The sequence below is a fragment of the Aquarana catesbeiana genome, linkage group LG06, assembly GCF_042186555.1.
Source record: "Aquarana catesbeiana isolate 2022-GZ linkage group LG06, ASM4218655v1, whole genome shotgun sequence".
NCBI lineage: Eukaryota > Metazoa > Chordata > Amphibia > Anura > Ranidae > Aquarana > Aquarana catesbeiana.
Genome location: NC_133329.1, coordinates 355,135,717 through 355,152,156, shown reverse-complemented (window position 1 = coordinate 355,152,156; position 16,440 = coordinate 355,135,717). Strand labels below are relative to the sequence as shown.

Below are 16,440 nucleotides of genomic sequence, written 5' to 3'. Positions count from 1 at the left end.
GTAAATGGCTACTTGTAGCGGCCGTTTACCACGTCATCGCTCCGTGACGGAGCGATCACCTGTAAACAAACCGGCGTCATCTCATGACGCCAGTTCCTCAGTGCCCTCTCTGTACCGATCTGTACAGTGCAAGGGGAGAGGGGGGAGATCATTTTTAGCAGCACTGTGGGCTGGATCTGTAGTGCCCACATCGCTGCTCTGTGCCCATACTGTGCAATACTCTGCAATAATGTGCAATACTCTGCAGTATTCTCCAATAATGTGCAATACTCGCCAATACTTTGCCAATACTCGCCAATACTCTGCAATAAATTTTAACAAACAAAGATTTTTTTTTTTTTACTGAATTTTCAGTCCTTTTTTGATTTATAGCGCAAAAAATAAAAAACCCAGCGGTGATTAAATACCACCAAAAGAAAGCTCTATTTGTATGAAAAAAAGGACAAAAATTTCATATGGGTTCAGTGTTGCATGACTGAATAATTGTCATTTAAAATGTGAGCGCACCGAAAGCTGAAAATTGGTCTGGTTAGGAAGGGGGTTTAAGTGCCCAGTGGTCAAGTGGTTAAGACCCCTTTTACACTGGGGAGCTTTGCAGGCGCTACAGCACTAAAAATAGCGCCTGCAAAGCACACTGAAAGAGCCGCTGCTGTCTCTCCAATGTGAAAGCCCCAAGGGCATTCAAACTGGAGCGGTGCGCTGGCAGGACGCTAAAAAAGTCCTGCTAGCAGCATATTTGGAGCGGTGAAGGAGCAGTGTATACACCACTCCTGCCCATTGAAATCAATGGGGCAGCGCGGCTATACTGCCGGCATAGCGCTGCTGCGGCAGCGCTTTGTGGTGGTTTTAACCCTTTCTCAGCCGCTAGCAGGGGGTTAAAAGTGCCCCGCTAGCAGCCTAATAGCGCCACGAATTTGATGGTAAAGCGGCGCTAAAAATAGTGGCGCTTTACCGCCGACGCACCCACCGCCCCAGTGTGAAAGTAGCCTTGTACTCAGTTGTGACTTGACTCTACTCTTATATCAAGTCATTGCTTGTATATCAAGTCAAAATTTTATTAAAAAATTTTGCCTGTCTTGCAAAACGCTCTCAAACCAAGTTTTTACTGTACCAGTGCCAGATGCATGGGCTGAATAAGACAAATTTTTACCAAACAGAGCAGCAGCCAAATGTGAGACAGGCATCAATAGGGGTATTTTTAGCTTTAAGTGCTTAAAAAGTAAAGGGAAATGTAGTGAGTCACACAAAGCTGGCTGTGTACGACCACCTTAATGCCCCGTACACACGGTCGGACTTTGTTCGGACATTCCGACAACAAATTCCTAGGATTTTTTCCGACGGATGTTGGCTCAAACTTGTCTTGCATACACACGGTCACACAAAGTTGTTGGAAAATCCGATCGTTCTAAACGCGGTGACGTAAAACACGTACGTCGGGACTATAAACGGGGCAGTAGCCAATAGCTTTCATCTCTTTATTTATTCTGAGCATGCGTGGCACTTTGTCCGTCGGATTTGTGTACACACGATCGGAATTTCTGACAACGGATTTTTTTGTCGGAAAATTTTATATCCTGCTCTCAAACTTTGTGTCGGAAAATCCGATGGAAAATGTGTGTTGGAGCCTACACACGGTCAGAATTTCCGACAACAAGGTTCTATCACACATTTTCCATCGGAAAATCCGACCGTGTGTACGGGGCATAAGAGTCATTAGTGTTTTCAACCAATCGCAGCAGACTTGTGAACCCAGACAAAGGAATAGTAAAGCACAATCCATGTGCACCACTCAGCAGGAAGAGCAGCTTATCTTTGTAAATAGGAAATATGGCTCCCTCCACTGTTTTATATAATTAATAATCTATATATAGAAGCAATGTTTTTAAAACATTAACACACACTGATAAAATGAGCTGATCACCTTTTATGTACCTAGCTAAGAAAAGAGAAATGTAATAGAGTCTAAGATTCCCAGTTAGTTTAAACATATGCTGTGTAGTTATATATAGCTCCATGACTAGCAGCTTCTTCTATGTTTTTCTGTTCTTGCAGCATGCTGAAAAGCTGTCCTCCTGAAAAAATATATGTGGTAGAAAGAAATTGTTCCTCCCATGTAAATATCTGGAATTTCCTTCCAGTTCCTTATACTAGATTCAGACCGATGTTTCAGCTGATAAATTGATGCAAGCATTTCTGTGTTAAAGCCCAAGTTTAGTGGCGTCTTTTATGGTGGAAATCTGAAGTCCTCCGTCCCACATACCATACACCGCAGTCATAATCTTCTGGTGCTGCAGGGGTTAATACCAGCGCTGGATCTCTGACTATTGCCTGCCCTTTCTGCCACCCCCCTCCATTCATAGAAAGTGTACGATATACAACTCCTTTATTTGAAAAGCGATCTATGAAAGGACAGATAGGAGAATGAAAGGTCCGCCTTCTCTATTTGTACAGCTTCTATGAATGGAGGACCTTTTCGTATATGACTTAGTAAGTGTTCAGGAATAGATCTAAATGATTTCTTCATCTTGCACCTTTTAAAAACAGGTTAGCAGTGATCTGTCTCCCATATTTTATCCTGACATGCTCCCTGCATCTAGAATTTGGATGTATTGCTTTGCTGCAAATTTGCAAGTGTAAAAAGTCTTAGCATTTATGTATTATCCAAGACTGAAAGTTCTATTTCATGTGTAATAAAGTAATGTCTAAATGATTCAAGGAGAATTTAAAGCCAAAGCTATTTTGGCTGTACTTCTTGTGGGGATCATAGGAGTGCAGTTCGTTCTGCACTCCTGTGCCTCTCTTTCAGCCGGCAGCGGGATAAAGTCCACTGCTGACTGACAGTCACTGTTCTCTGTTCAGTGAAGACTGAGAATTGAGTGAGCAGTGGTCTTTGATCGCACAGTTCTCAGTCCTAGATGTGGCAGGGGACATAACTTTTTTTTTTTTTTTTTATTTATCAAAACTGAAGCAGACTGAATCCAGAACAGCTGTACATAACCATTCAGCATCATTTTCAAAGCTAAAGATAGAAGCTGATTGGTTGCCATACACAGCTGCTCTGGACTCTGCTCCAGTTTTGATAAATTCCCCCATCTACATATACACAATTTATCAAAACTGGAGCAGAAAGAATCCAGAGCAGCTGTGTATGGCAACCAATCGGCTTTGAAAATGAAAGAAGCTAATTGGTTATGTACAGCTGCTCCAGATTCTTTCTGCTTTAGTTTTGATATAAAAAAATATATATTTATAAAATACACAGGTATTTGGTTTGTGAAGATGGGCGTTATCTGTTGAGCCCAAAACTGTCAACCTTGAATACTATGTAATTCTGATGTAATTTTTAATCTTTTCATTAAAGTTTTTATTTGGGCAGCAATCCCACCTCTTCTTCTTCTTCTTCTTCTTCTTCTTCTTCTTCTTTTATTTATTTATATATATATATATATATATATATATATATATATATATATATATATATATATATATATATATATATATATATATATATATATATATATATATATATATATATATAATAGGCCTTGGGAAGGCCTGATTGCTCTGCACCTATGACTGACGTGCACCCATAGAACTTAGAGAGATATATATATATATATATATATATATATATATATATATATATATATATATATATATAACAATCTATATATATATAAAATATATCCTAGTATATACACACACCCCTTCAGAATATTAAAAGAGAAGTATGGGTTTTTTAAAAAAATGTAATTAAAAATAACTTTATTTACCTGCACAATGCATTCAGACACTGAAGGGTAGAGAGGGAGTTTTTCAGATTGCTGTCAGTGTAGTAGAGGGAATACAAAGAGAGCGCAAGTAGATCCTTGCTTCATTTAAAATAGTAGTGTTGCTCACCAAAGGTAAGGGCTTCATAAATAGCAGTGTGTGAAAATGAAGTTTTGATAAAAAAGAAACTGGCAGGAGAAATGCATATCTGACAGAAACCTCCTATCGAAATCCAAAAACGAACATGTTCCATATTGTTGCTTTCTAGTCCTCAGTAGAGCTGCACGATTCTAGCTAAAATGAGAATCACGATTTTTTTGCTTAGATGGATTACGATTCTCTCACGATTCTTGCGGCGTAACTAGAGCTGGGCGATTTTCTCCAAAAAAAAAAAAAACTCTATTCATGATTTGAATCGAGTTTTTTTTTTTTTTTTTTTTTTTTGGTGGACACCGCGCCGGTCCTGAGGAGCTGCGGGCAGGAGTTTTTAGGCGAGGCCGCGGCTTTGGCCTAGACCACAGCGTCCGGCCTCGTGGACTAGGCTGAAGCCGCGGACTAGGCAGAAGCCGCGGCCTCGCCTAAAAACTCCTGCCCGCAGCTCCTCAGGTCCGGCGCAGTGAAAAAAAAAATCTAAAAAAATCGATTTGCTGAAAATTTGAATCAATTCGACCTCTCAACTCGATTCAAGATTCAAATCGATTTTTTTCCCCAGCCCTAGGCGTAACATCATCTTTTATATTAAAACAAAAAAAATTGGGCTAACTTTACTGTTTTGGTTTTTTTTTTTTCTTTTTTTTATATTGAAGTGTATTTTTTTCCCTAAAGACCACTGGGCAAACACAGTGTGACATAAAATATTGCAGCAATTGACATTTTATTCCCTAGGGTCTCTACTAAAATATATATAATGTTTGGGGGTTCCAAGTAATTTTCTAGCAAAAAAAATATTGGTTTTAACTTAAGAAACAAGTGACAGAAAAAGATTTAGACTTTTAAGTGGTTAAACTTCCTGCATTTACACTTGTTCAAAACTTGGCAGACTCCCTGGATTTTTTTTTTTCACACAGAAGTTTATCCCTTTGATCTAAGAAGGAAGAGTTAGTTACAATGTTTCATGTTAAAAACTTAGCAGACTGCCTGGATGTTTTCTTTTGACAGCTGAGTGAGCAGATAAGTCTCTTCACTTGTTCTATGAAAGAATGGGCAAACTCTGCAATAGAGATCGCCAGGGGGGTTGAATCGAGATCACGATTTTTTTAATGTTTAATTGTGCAGCTCTAGTCCTTAGATGTGGTGGCATCATTGTGATGTGTGTGTGTGTGTGTGTGTGCGCGTTTTTTGTTTTTTTTGTTTGTTTTCTCCCCCCCCCCCCCCTCCAGGCTTTTTCACTTTGATCCTGCCAGTAACTCACTTCTGGTTCTATGGTGATGATTGCTCACTGTACAGTATGTCTGGATGAGCAGTATTGTCATCCTAGGCTGCTCTCCTGATTTGGACTGCAACTAACCTTTTCCTCACCTCATTTATATTTGATGGGAAATGTTCTTTAGCCCATAGAAGATAGCTGATGATCTTGTTAGAAATATCAGTTCAGTTCACAGGAAGTCTCAAGGAGGTTGGATTTCTGGTAGGATCAATGGTTATTTTTCTGTACTAGCAGAAAATTTACTTTTCATGAAAAAAGGAAACAAATGCAGCCACTTTAATTTTATTGTTTGAAAACCTGCATGATAAAAAAGGGGCTTTAAATTCAATGCTGCAATATAAAGATTTATAAGAATATATATATATTTTTTTGTCAGTACACAAATTGATGAAAAGTTGTTGCTTTTGTTTTTCAGGGCCCTCCTACTGATGCTCCTGCAGTAGACACTGCTGAACAGGTGTATATCTCCTCTCTGGCTTTGCTTAAGGTAAGGCGTTTGCTGTAGAAATCACTGATATTTCTGTTGTAATAACTGAGAGAAACAAGGTTACTCTTCAACAGTACTTGGAATATACCTGATACAGTTTTGATTTTAAAGCATAAGTTCACCTTCCTGAACATGTTACACCCATATTTAGGGTGTAGCATGTAAAGCATCTGCCTGCTCCCCCCCCTCCCTGTGACACCGGGTCAGGGATCTTCTCCCCACACCTGCTGTCACTTCACCCACGCAACCACGTCGTTCTTTCACAGATCCCTGTGAATCGATGAACTACAAGTACTGTCAGCTGATAGTTCGCAATTAACTACCAGGGCACTGATGAGCGCTCTAGCTAGTTCATTGAGCTTCTTGTCATTAAGTAATTGCCTGCCTGTATCAGAGGTACAGGCAGACAGCAACGCAGTCTGCTGCTGGATATTGCACCTGTGATCTGCTGATCTCAGGTGCAATGCTTTGCAGGCTCCTAAAAAAATAAAAAAAATAATAAATGCACATTTTTTTTACTTCTTCTTTAAAGGCTTAGTCCACGTTTTGCAAAAATGCAGCAACATTTACTAATTTTTTCCAATGAAGCCTCCAGAGCATTGCACCGTGATCAGTATGTACAGGCTTTTTCAATGTTTTTTCCCTAGCCTCTGGTCCATACAGAAAATGCTCATATGAGGCTGGAAGAAGTGCAACTGGACTACAGAGCTGTGAATTGCTTAATAGTGAGGATGGGTTACTGTGGGGGTTGATGGGACATGTATGAATTCACTGTAAATGATTCCAGACCTGGATGACATGGTCGTGCTGAATTCAAATGATCACCAAATGCTGCATTAGGATGCACCCTGTGATTGATGAAAGGAGGATGGCAGTTTGGGTTTAGTGATGCCGCCATCCTTCATGTTACACCATTGGGCAGGTCACTACATGTGAATCGCACAGGATTGTGCTGCATGTTCCTGTGCAGTTCAAATGTAGTTCTGTGCAGTGCAATTTTAGCCTATTTCACCAAAAGTAGTGCAACTGGATCGCACGGTACATTTGTGCCAAGCGAACCGGTGCGGGCAAACTCACTGCGTTTGGGGTGTTAACTTTGCACTGCCACCCGCTGCAGATTGGAAAGGTCAGTGCGATTTGAATGCGGTATTGTGCTAACCGGAATGGAATTGCATTCTAATATGAACAGGCCCTTAAAGTAAGCCTTTCATGAGATATGAAAAAGGTCTCCCTTAGCCACACATCTGAATGATACATCTGATCAATGTGTTCAACCTCAGCCTGGACTCCAATTAGGCCACGCCCCCAATGTGTTTCACTTCTCCCCCCTAGTCATAGGGATGTCCTCATGAGATAAACATGCTGTTACCCTATAGATGAAAGTTGCCTGCCAAATATTCCAGCTGGTAGATTAAAGCACCTCATTAGGATGAAGCTTAGGGCTACTTATTAAAGTGGTTGTAACTCCACTGTGTTATTTTCAGGCACTCACTTGTCTTCCTTAATGCTATGTGCCCAGTGTATCTGTTTTATTTTGAAAAAATTTCATTCTATACTGTATTTCCTAGCAGCGCTCACATGACCGGTGGGAGGGGCTGAGAATCCCCCCGCTGACGTCAGTCAGGAGGAGTAAAGGAGAGAGGCGGCTGGTCACGTGAGCGGCGCTCGGAAATACAGTATAAAACTGCATTTGTTTAAATAAATACTGGGCAAAAAGCATTAAGAAAGGCAGGTGAGTGCCTGAAAATAAGTTATTTCTGCAGGAGGGCAGGGGTGGGCACGGACACAACTGACAGGCAGGGAGGAGGGGGAGACTGGACAGAGGAGAGCTGCGGATGCCGGAGGCATGTAAACTGACCACAGTGTCAGGGCTCAGCAGCCATGATAACGTGGTGACTTTATACAGGGGGTGGCAGGATCAGCCCGGTATTTTAGATTATACAAAGGGCCAAACGATGCAGCACAAGCACTGTGCTGTTATTAATACTTTAAGGGAACAGAATCAATGTATATATTTTTTTTTAGGGTAACTAATGCTTTAAATAATGCCAACATTATAAATGCTACACATGGAGCATAAGGCTGTATGATGTGTTTTTTGGGGGGTTTCTTTTGTTTTTTTGTTAAGATTGTGGTGTTTTTTGTGCTTTGCTAATCTAAATAATCTAGGAATTATTTAAATATATTTGGTTTAATTTTTATCTTGGGTTATAGATGGGATATACAGTATACTGATAGAATGGCATTTTTGTCTTGTACATCAATATAAAGATTCTCGAACAATTTATAGGTTACAGAAAGAACAACTTACCTTGAGGGAAAAAAAAATGAATTGAACATATCTATATAGTTGTGGATTCTATGATTAGTGGTGAAATTCCATTGACCTCACATTTTCCCCAGAGTACGCAAGTCTTTTGTATTAACAGTTTTCCTCTCATTCTAGATGTTAAAGCATGGACGAGCTGGTGTCCCCATGGAAGTGATGGGACTGATGCTAGGGGAGTTTGTGGATGATTACACAGTCAGAGTTATTGATGTGTTTGCCATGCCTCAGTCCGGAACCGTAAGTCTTTTACGTTCACTGCATTTTATTTATTTCTTTTGTATATGAGCTAAATATTGGCATTACCCTTTTTGCAGAGAAATAGAACATCTGCATTTCCTGTCTGTGTCCCATTGGAGAGACTTTCCTTTAGGCCTCTTGTACACTGAGTGTTTGCTCAGATCTTCTGAATGCCTTTTCACCTAAAAGGAGGAAAGCTGCTTAAAAAATGTCAGTAATATCTGCGTATTGCACATGTGTTTATGTGCATTTGTGCACTATCCTATTCCATTGGCCATAATACGGTGTTCTGGCAATTTCTGCCCAAAAGCTCCTCTCCTGAACGTGCTAATGATGATTTTTTTTCAGTCAGCAGCTCTCTGCTCGGAGGCTCGCTGAGAGGCTGAGACAGACATCAGTCCAGGCTCCTGGCAGGTCCAGACTTTATTGTCGTGATGAAGTGGTGCCTGGACTGATTCCAGTGACGTCAGCAGAGACCGCTCTCTGCTGAAAACGGGTCACAGGAGTGCAAAACGAATTGCACACTCCTGTGACCAATAGGAGAAGCCCAGCCAAACAAGCTCAGGCTGGACTTCTCCTTTTAAGCTCCTCACGCTGTACATCTCCTGTGGATCACAGGAGTGCAGTTTGTTTTTCACTCCTGTGACCCGTTTTCGGCAGACAGTGGGCTGATGTCACAGAGCCAGATTGTAACCATATGGTTGGGATCCTCCCACGTGCCTGGAGCGGCACCCAGCTGAGCTGCTGAGAGCCTGAGCCAGCCGCCCCCTCCACAGCCCAGCTCTCCAGTAAGTGAGAGGGGGGGCGGGCAGAGCAGACAGCGGTGACTGACAGTTACCAGCTTTCTGCTCACGGAGCACCGAGAACCAATCGACCGATCACTAGGTTCTCAGCCTTAGAGCCAACGGGGGACAGATGCAACATCCACTTAGATAAGTATGGAAAAAAAAAAACCTTTCCCATACTTTTCTTTTAAGCTCAGTGTGCATAAAGCATAAGTAAATGATAAAGGGAAAACATTGTTTTTAAAATAATAAACGTGTAATTCTTACCTGCTCTGTGCAATGAGCAGCTGCACTCCTCTTCTTGGGTCCCCTGCTTGCACTCCTGGCTTCTACCCCCTGCTGAGTGCCCCCATAGCAAGTTGCTTGCTGTGGGGGCACTCGCGTGGGTTCGATCCTGTCAATGGACAAACAGAGCACAGCCCAAAACACACCTCTAAGACGACCACTGCCTTGCTAAAGAAGCTGAGGGTAAAGGTGATGGACTGGCCAAGCATGTCTCCATACCTAAACCCTATTGAGCATCTGTGGGGTATCCTCAAATGGAAGGTGGAGGAGCGCAAGGTCTCTAACATCCACCAGCTCCGTGATGTCGTCATTGAGGAGTGGAAGAGGACTCCAGTGGCAACCTGTGAAGCTCTGGTGAACTCAATGCCCAAGAGGGTTTAGGCAGTGCTGGAAAATAATGGTGGCCACACAAAAATATTGACACTTTGGACCCAATTTGGACGTTTTCACTTAGGGGTGTACTCACTTTTGTTGCCAGCGGTTTAGACATTAATGGCTGTGTTGAGTTTATTTTGAGGGGACAGCAAATTTACACTGTTATACAAGCTGTACACTCACTACTTTACATTGTAGTCAAGTGTCATTTCTTCAGTGTTGTCACATGAAAAGATATAATAAAATAGTTACAAAAATGTGAGGGGTGTACTCACTTCTGTTAGATACTGTATGTGTGTATAATTAAAAAAAAAAAAAAAAATTAAAAATATATATATTCTCAATCTGTATAATAATAGTCAAGGGTTGTGGAGTGCAGATAATATCTCCCTTTTACATGTAGGTCCAAGTACAGAAATGATACATATCACATCAAGCAATACAGTAACCAGTTTCAAACTAATGCTCTTTTTGAAGCCAAATGTGCTTAAAAAAGATGAATGGAACTGGAGTTGTCAAGTTACTGCTAGATTACATTCCTAAAAAAAACTGTTTTTCAGCTAAATAAAGAGCGTACAATGTTCATGGGGAGGGATCTGGGGGAAGCAATTTCAATGATGCTTGAAGTTGTACTTTAAAGTAAAATTGTTGAGGCTGCTTTATTTCAGCATCTGTGGCTCTCATACTTTGTCATTTGCCATATGCCTGAAAGTATTAGCATGAAAGTATAGAAATGTTAAAAATGTCTGGCTCCTGTTTTTTTTTTTTTTCCTGCTTTCCAAACACTCAATGAATTTGGGCAGGCTTGACCACTTCCGAAATATTATTGATCTCGATTTTTAAGTATTTATAATAGACCTAAATTCACATTTTTTCACAAAAAGTATATTAATGAATACCTTACATGATTTAGGACTTAACAGTACCAGAAATATATTGTTGCATTTTTTTTTTTTTGTTTGTTCTTGGGCATTGCTCTGAGTTTAGCTGCTTTTCGGGAATTTTCATGAAATATATTTTGTGCAGCTTAAACTGCCTTTTCCATAATGCCATCGCTAATGTTTGGATTGGCCTTACTCATAACTGTGTAGGCTTTCTACAAAACTGTCATGTTTGTCACAAATTGCTCCATTTGCTAATTAACTTGATTTTAGAAGATGAATCCTGCTTCCTTTAACAGTTCTGTGTCTTGTTTTGTAACAGCAATAACCCTTACCATTCACTATCTGAACAGCTTGGTTTGCAACTATCATCCCCTGCTGCAAATATTGAGATAAATTGGGCATATTTTCATTATATAAATGTTGATTTATTTTTAAAAATTGTAAAATCATGTTGTGTAGTTCCTTCTCGCCCAAATAAAAATCTAGGGTTAATTGGTGGAATTTGTGTCTTATAGGGTGTTAGTGTGGAGGCAGTGGATCCCGTGTTTCAAGCCAAAATGTTGGACATGTTGAAACAGACTGGAAGGTAAGACATTGCTTTTGAACCATGGATGGTAATGCTTCTGCTGCCAGAGCCACTTCCATGGGTTTTTTTTGCACACATTTAAAATCTAATTTTAGGCATGACGATTAGTTAAAACCCCCAAACATTATATACCCTACATACATTATAGACTTCAGGGAATAAAATGGAATGGTAGTAGTTCCAATTTATGTGTCATAGTATTTGCGCAATAGTTTATCACGTGCATAATTTAAAAAAAATATTTAGTTAAAAGATAAGTTCACCTTTTCAAAAAAATACACATCTTTTTGCAGGTAAAAAAAATGTGCATTTTTTTTTTTTTTTTTTTTTTTAATTGGGGGGCCTTTAAAGCATGTAGGGCTGGTACCTCATACACACAGGCAGTTACACACTGACAGCATCAAGGAACTAAGTAGAGTTCTGAACAGCGCTGTGGTAGTTCATTGAGAACTACAAGCCGACAGCTGCAAAGACCGACAGTAGTTGTAGTTTCCTAGTCGCGAAACTCTGAATGAAAGATGCGGCTGTGTTGGAGCCCCGCATTGCCAAGTATTTTTTAACCACTTGCCGCCCGCCCACCATCAAATGACGGCTGGGCGGTGCAGCTCTCGTTCTGGATGGACGTCACACGAGGGCTTCCCAGAACGACTGCTCTCGTGCCCCGGTTGCGCCGTGTTACTAGGACATGGCACGACCCCGCTCTGTGTAAAGAGCCGCAGCTCTTTAACCATGTGATCGGCTGTGTCCAATCACAGCCAGTCACATGTAAACACGGAGATGAGTGACACTGAGTGTGAGGAGAGGAGAAGCGATCAGCGGCATCTCCTCACAAGGGACAGCTGGGTATGTAATCTGGGCACTGATCATCAGTGCCCTGATTACCATTAAGTGCCCACCAGTGCCAGCAATGATTGCCCAGCAATGATTGCCCACCAGTGCCAGCAATCTGTGCCCATTAGTGATGCCAGTCAGTACTGGCTATCAGTAATGCCCATCACTGCTGCCCATGAATGCCACCCATCTGTGCCCACCAGTGCTGCCCATCAGTGCCCATAAGTGTGGCATATTCGTGCCTCATCAGTGCCACCTAATCAATGCCGCCTCATCGGCGCCCATTGGTAAAGGAGAAAAATTACTTATTTACAAAATTTACTGACAGAAACTAAGAAGCTTTATTTTTTTTTTTTTTTTTTCAAATTTTTTTTTTTTTTTTTTTCAAATTTTTTTTTTTTTTTTTTCAAATTTTTTTTTAGGAAAAAATAAAAAACCTAGAAGTGAATAAATACCACCAAAAGAAAGCTCTATTTGTGTGAAGAAAATGATAACAATTTCACATGGTTACAGTGTAGCATAACCACACAATTGTCATTCAAAGTGTGACCGCACTGAAAGCTGAAAAATGGCCTGGGCAGGAAGGGGGTGTAAGTGCCCAGTATTAAGGTGGTTAAATTGTGACACGGGGAGAAAATAACTGGCCTGCTGTTACAGCAGGGTGTTGGGGGGGTGTGGGATAGCTGCAGCAGTTACACCCTGAATACAGGTGTAACACGTTATAAAAGGTGAACTTATCCTTTAAGTTAATTTTAGGGCACAAAAACACAAATTACCCACTTTGGTAAAATATAAAAGATGAGGTTGCGGTGAATAAATAGATACACAACATGTCAAGCTTTAAATTTGTCTGCACCCAAAAAAAAAAAAATGACGACAAACTTCAGTACCCCACATTTTGGATATGTCACAGGAGCAGGAGATAAGGGGAAATGTTCCAATGAGTAAACCTATTCTGATGACAACCAAGAGGGGTTATCCTCCCATTTGGAGAGGTCTCTTCATACCTCCTGTTTTGCCTTTAGAAAAGGAAGTGAAATCTTGTTGACCAGGTTCTAACCATTCCATACTCTAAAATAAAAAATTAAATAAAACTCAATAAAGTTTTGACTTAAGCTGGCTATAGATGGATCGATTTTCTTTCCTGCAACCCGTGCCCATGGCATGGATCGCTGATGGGGCTGCACTGATAATCAGTGCAGACCCCCCATTAGGAGAGCTGCTTATCGGCTCTCCTCTACTTACGCGCACAAGCGGCTTGTTCTGAAGGATGTCATGTGATGTCCAGTCAGAACAATAAAACCCCAGCCTGGCCGTCATTTTGCTACAGGTCGGACGGGAAGATGTTAAAGACGGCCATAGATGGTTTGAATCTCAGCCGGTTCAGCAGGGACGAGCTGAGATTTAAACTATGTATTAACAGGCTGAATGTACCCAAGTTGATTGATCGATCAACTTGGGTACAACCAGCCTGCCAGATTTTACAGGCAATTATTTCTAGCAGTAATTGTGTGTGTGGGGGGGGGGGGGTGGTTCTGTGGGAGGGATTCCCTCATCAACACAATCACTGACTGTGTTGATGGGGCAATTAAGACATTTTCTTCCTGCTTTACTCCTTTTTTGCGTACTCGCCTCTCGTGCTGCAGGATTCTCTCTGCTAAAGCCTAAATGCTGAAAAATAGGGGTGTTAGTGCTACCTTCAGCTTGTGTGGCGTAAGGAGGGAAAGAAATTTTCTTCAGCTAAAGTACCGGTACTTTTTTTTTCTTTTCTGTTTTTTATTGTTTTTTTTTTTTTTTTTCGAGTATTGAATAAAGCACCCTTTTTGTAAGCAACACATTTTTCACACCTTCTATTTGAATCTAACCTAAACGTTGGTGGTGGTGTTTAAATAATAGACACCCACACAATGAAGAAGTCCTTCTAAAAAATGTTTTTAAAAAGTCCAAAAATGTAAATCCATTGTTAATCGCGTCTTCAGTAGTGTAGACCCCATGTTAATCACAGCAATCTGCAATATTGATCGTCACTCTGCTATGATCAAATTATAAATCCCCACTTGCTGCAGTAAGCAACCAGTGATGGGTAACCTCATTGACCATATATAGTCAATGATGTCACCCAGGATTTCTGGCTGTTTTTGTCATAAGACAACAGTCCTGGATCTGTCAATAGGCTGCACTTTTGCGACAGAGAAACATCCTCTGGGGCAACATGTTTTGATTGGCACTGGATTTGCATTTATGGACGACAAGATTGATGGTGGATTTTATTAATGTTTTGGGGTAATGAGTAATAAGGGGTTCTAATGTACCCCAAACTCATTTCCCTGGGGGGTGGGATGTGGGTATGAGGTCCTTATCTCATTAACATAGGGACAAGGTGCTCTGCAATGGTTGGAAATCTTTACCCTTCCCCACTGCTCCCCTGCATGGTGCCCTCTCTTTTCTGACCAACCAGACTGTATGCATTTTTTTCCATTTAAAAATTAAAGTGATAGCAATAACCTTAAACTTAAATTACAAAAACAAAAGGTCTTAAAATTACACATCGTGGTTAACTTTAAAACCTGTGATTCGCATAAGACAATTTTGGATATTTTAGTTTGTCACTGTCTACAAGCATTGCACAGTTTTGAGGCTTGACATGTTTTGTATTTACTTGTTGCAACCTCATCTTTTATATTTTACTAAAACAATTGGGTAATATATTGTGTTTTTGTGCACTAAAATCAACGTCCTTGTTTTTTTTAATGGAAAATATGGGTTTGATAAACAGTTGTGCAAATATTGTAGGAGATAAAAATTGCAGCTGCCTCCATTTTATTCTTCAGAGTCTGGAAAACATTTTTATTAATCTTCAGGCCTAAAATGTGTATTATAATGTGTGTGTATATATATATAAAAAAATAATAAAGATAAATTCTGCGCTGGAGATTGTCAAAATAAAGCTGCCAACACTCGATTTGTGATACCAAATCTAAAACAAGTGTAAACATACTAGTGTAGCTCTTGGGGTTACACCAATACTAGTACTTGTACTCATGCAAATGCTCCAATGTTTGACCCGATACCTGAACAGTCAGCGACGATCATTGCGGCGGTGGGGGGAGTTACAAGCACCAATCTCCCTGTGTGGCTTTCAATAAAGCAGCTGACAGCCACTTCCCCTCCTCTCCCTGCCCCCCCCTGTGGCTTTTAGCTGCTTTATTGAAAGCCACACAGGGAGATGGGCGCTTGTAACTCCCCATCGCTGCACTGATCATCCCTGACTGTCCCCTGTATCCTCCTCCAGTCCCCCTCCATGTCCTCCTCTGTGTGCTCCAGTCCAGTCCCCCTCTGTGTCCTCCAGTTCCCCCATGTTCTCCCCCGTGCACTTCTCCCTGTCCTCCTCCGTGCGCTCCTCCCTTTGCTCCTCCGGTTCCCCCATGTCCTCCTCCGGTCCCCCTCTGTGCTCCTCCGCCCTCCCCTGTCCCAGATCTGTCAGGGTGGAGGAAGGAGCCGGTAAATGTAATTTTACGGCTGCTTCATTTTTTGAATGGACTTTGTCCATTCATAACTGAGTAAACTATAAAAAAAAATAAATTAAAAAAACAGACACTGTCCACTCCCCCCTTATCAGTCCATGCCTCAACAGTGCCACCTATCAGTGCCCATCAGTGCTGCATATTAGTGCCACTGTCACATGACATTAAAAAAAAAGTATTGATAATCTGTATCGGCGAGTACTTGAAAATAAGTACTCGCCGAGAGATTACCTCTGTAGTCTTTACCTCTCTTAATACAAAGGATTTTGCTCGCTTTGGAAACTGCAAATTGGCATTAAATGCCATTATTAAGTTTATGATCTACCAGAGCACCCAGATCCTTCTCCACCATTGATTCCCTGAGTTGTACTCCCCCTAGTATATATAATGCATGCATATTCTTAGCCCCCAAGTGCATAACTTTACATTTTAGCAACATTAATCCTCATTTGCCACATAGTTGCCCAGTTAAACCGAGCACTGAGGTCAGCTTGTAAGTTGGAGACCTCCTGTAAGGCCCTTTATTCCACTGCATAGCTTGGGGTCATCATCAAAGACTGAAATGGTACTTTTAATCCCAGACCCGATATTAAAAAGTAAGTGAGCGTCTCAACACCCATCCTTGGGGTACACCACTAACAACCCTAGACCATTCAGAGCATGAATCATTAACAGCTACACTCTGAAGTTTTCTATCCATTTACAAACTGATTTTTCCAGGCCTGTAGACTTTACCTTACACATTAGCGTGTGTGGGGAACTGTGTCAAACTTTTTTACAAAATCTGTCTAATGTTTTACTTTCTCATAAAAAAAAAATCATATTTAGATTCAGAATAGTTAGTATATACCTATTAAGCTAGAATTGCTGATTTAAAGCCAACTGACCTGGAGCACACGGAATCTTTGGTTAGCAGGCTC

The 16,440-nt window shown here is 40.9% G+C and overlaps 1 protein-coding gene across 2 annotated transcripts in view; it reads left to right on the top strand.

Annotated features, from left to right (window-relative positions):
- Nucleotides 1-16,440, top strand: part of PSMD14 (proteasome 26S subunit, non-ATPase 14) — a 140,246-nt gene that overhangs the window by 58,279 nt on the left and 65,527 nt on the right. For both annotated transcript variants that reach the window (XM_073634053.1, XM_073634051.1), the window contains 3 exons: nt 5,613-5,684; nt 8,131-8,250; nt 11,095-11,165. In XM_073634053.1, the coding sequence (XP_073490154.1) occupies nt 5,613-5,684; nt 8,131-8,250; nt 11,095-11,165 (263 nt within the window). The remainder of the gene's footprint in view (nt 1-5,612; nt 5,685-8,130; nt 8,251-11,094; nt 11,166-16,440) is intronic.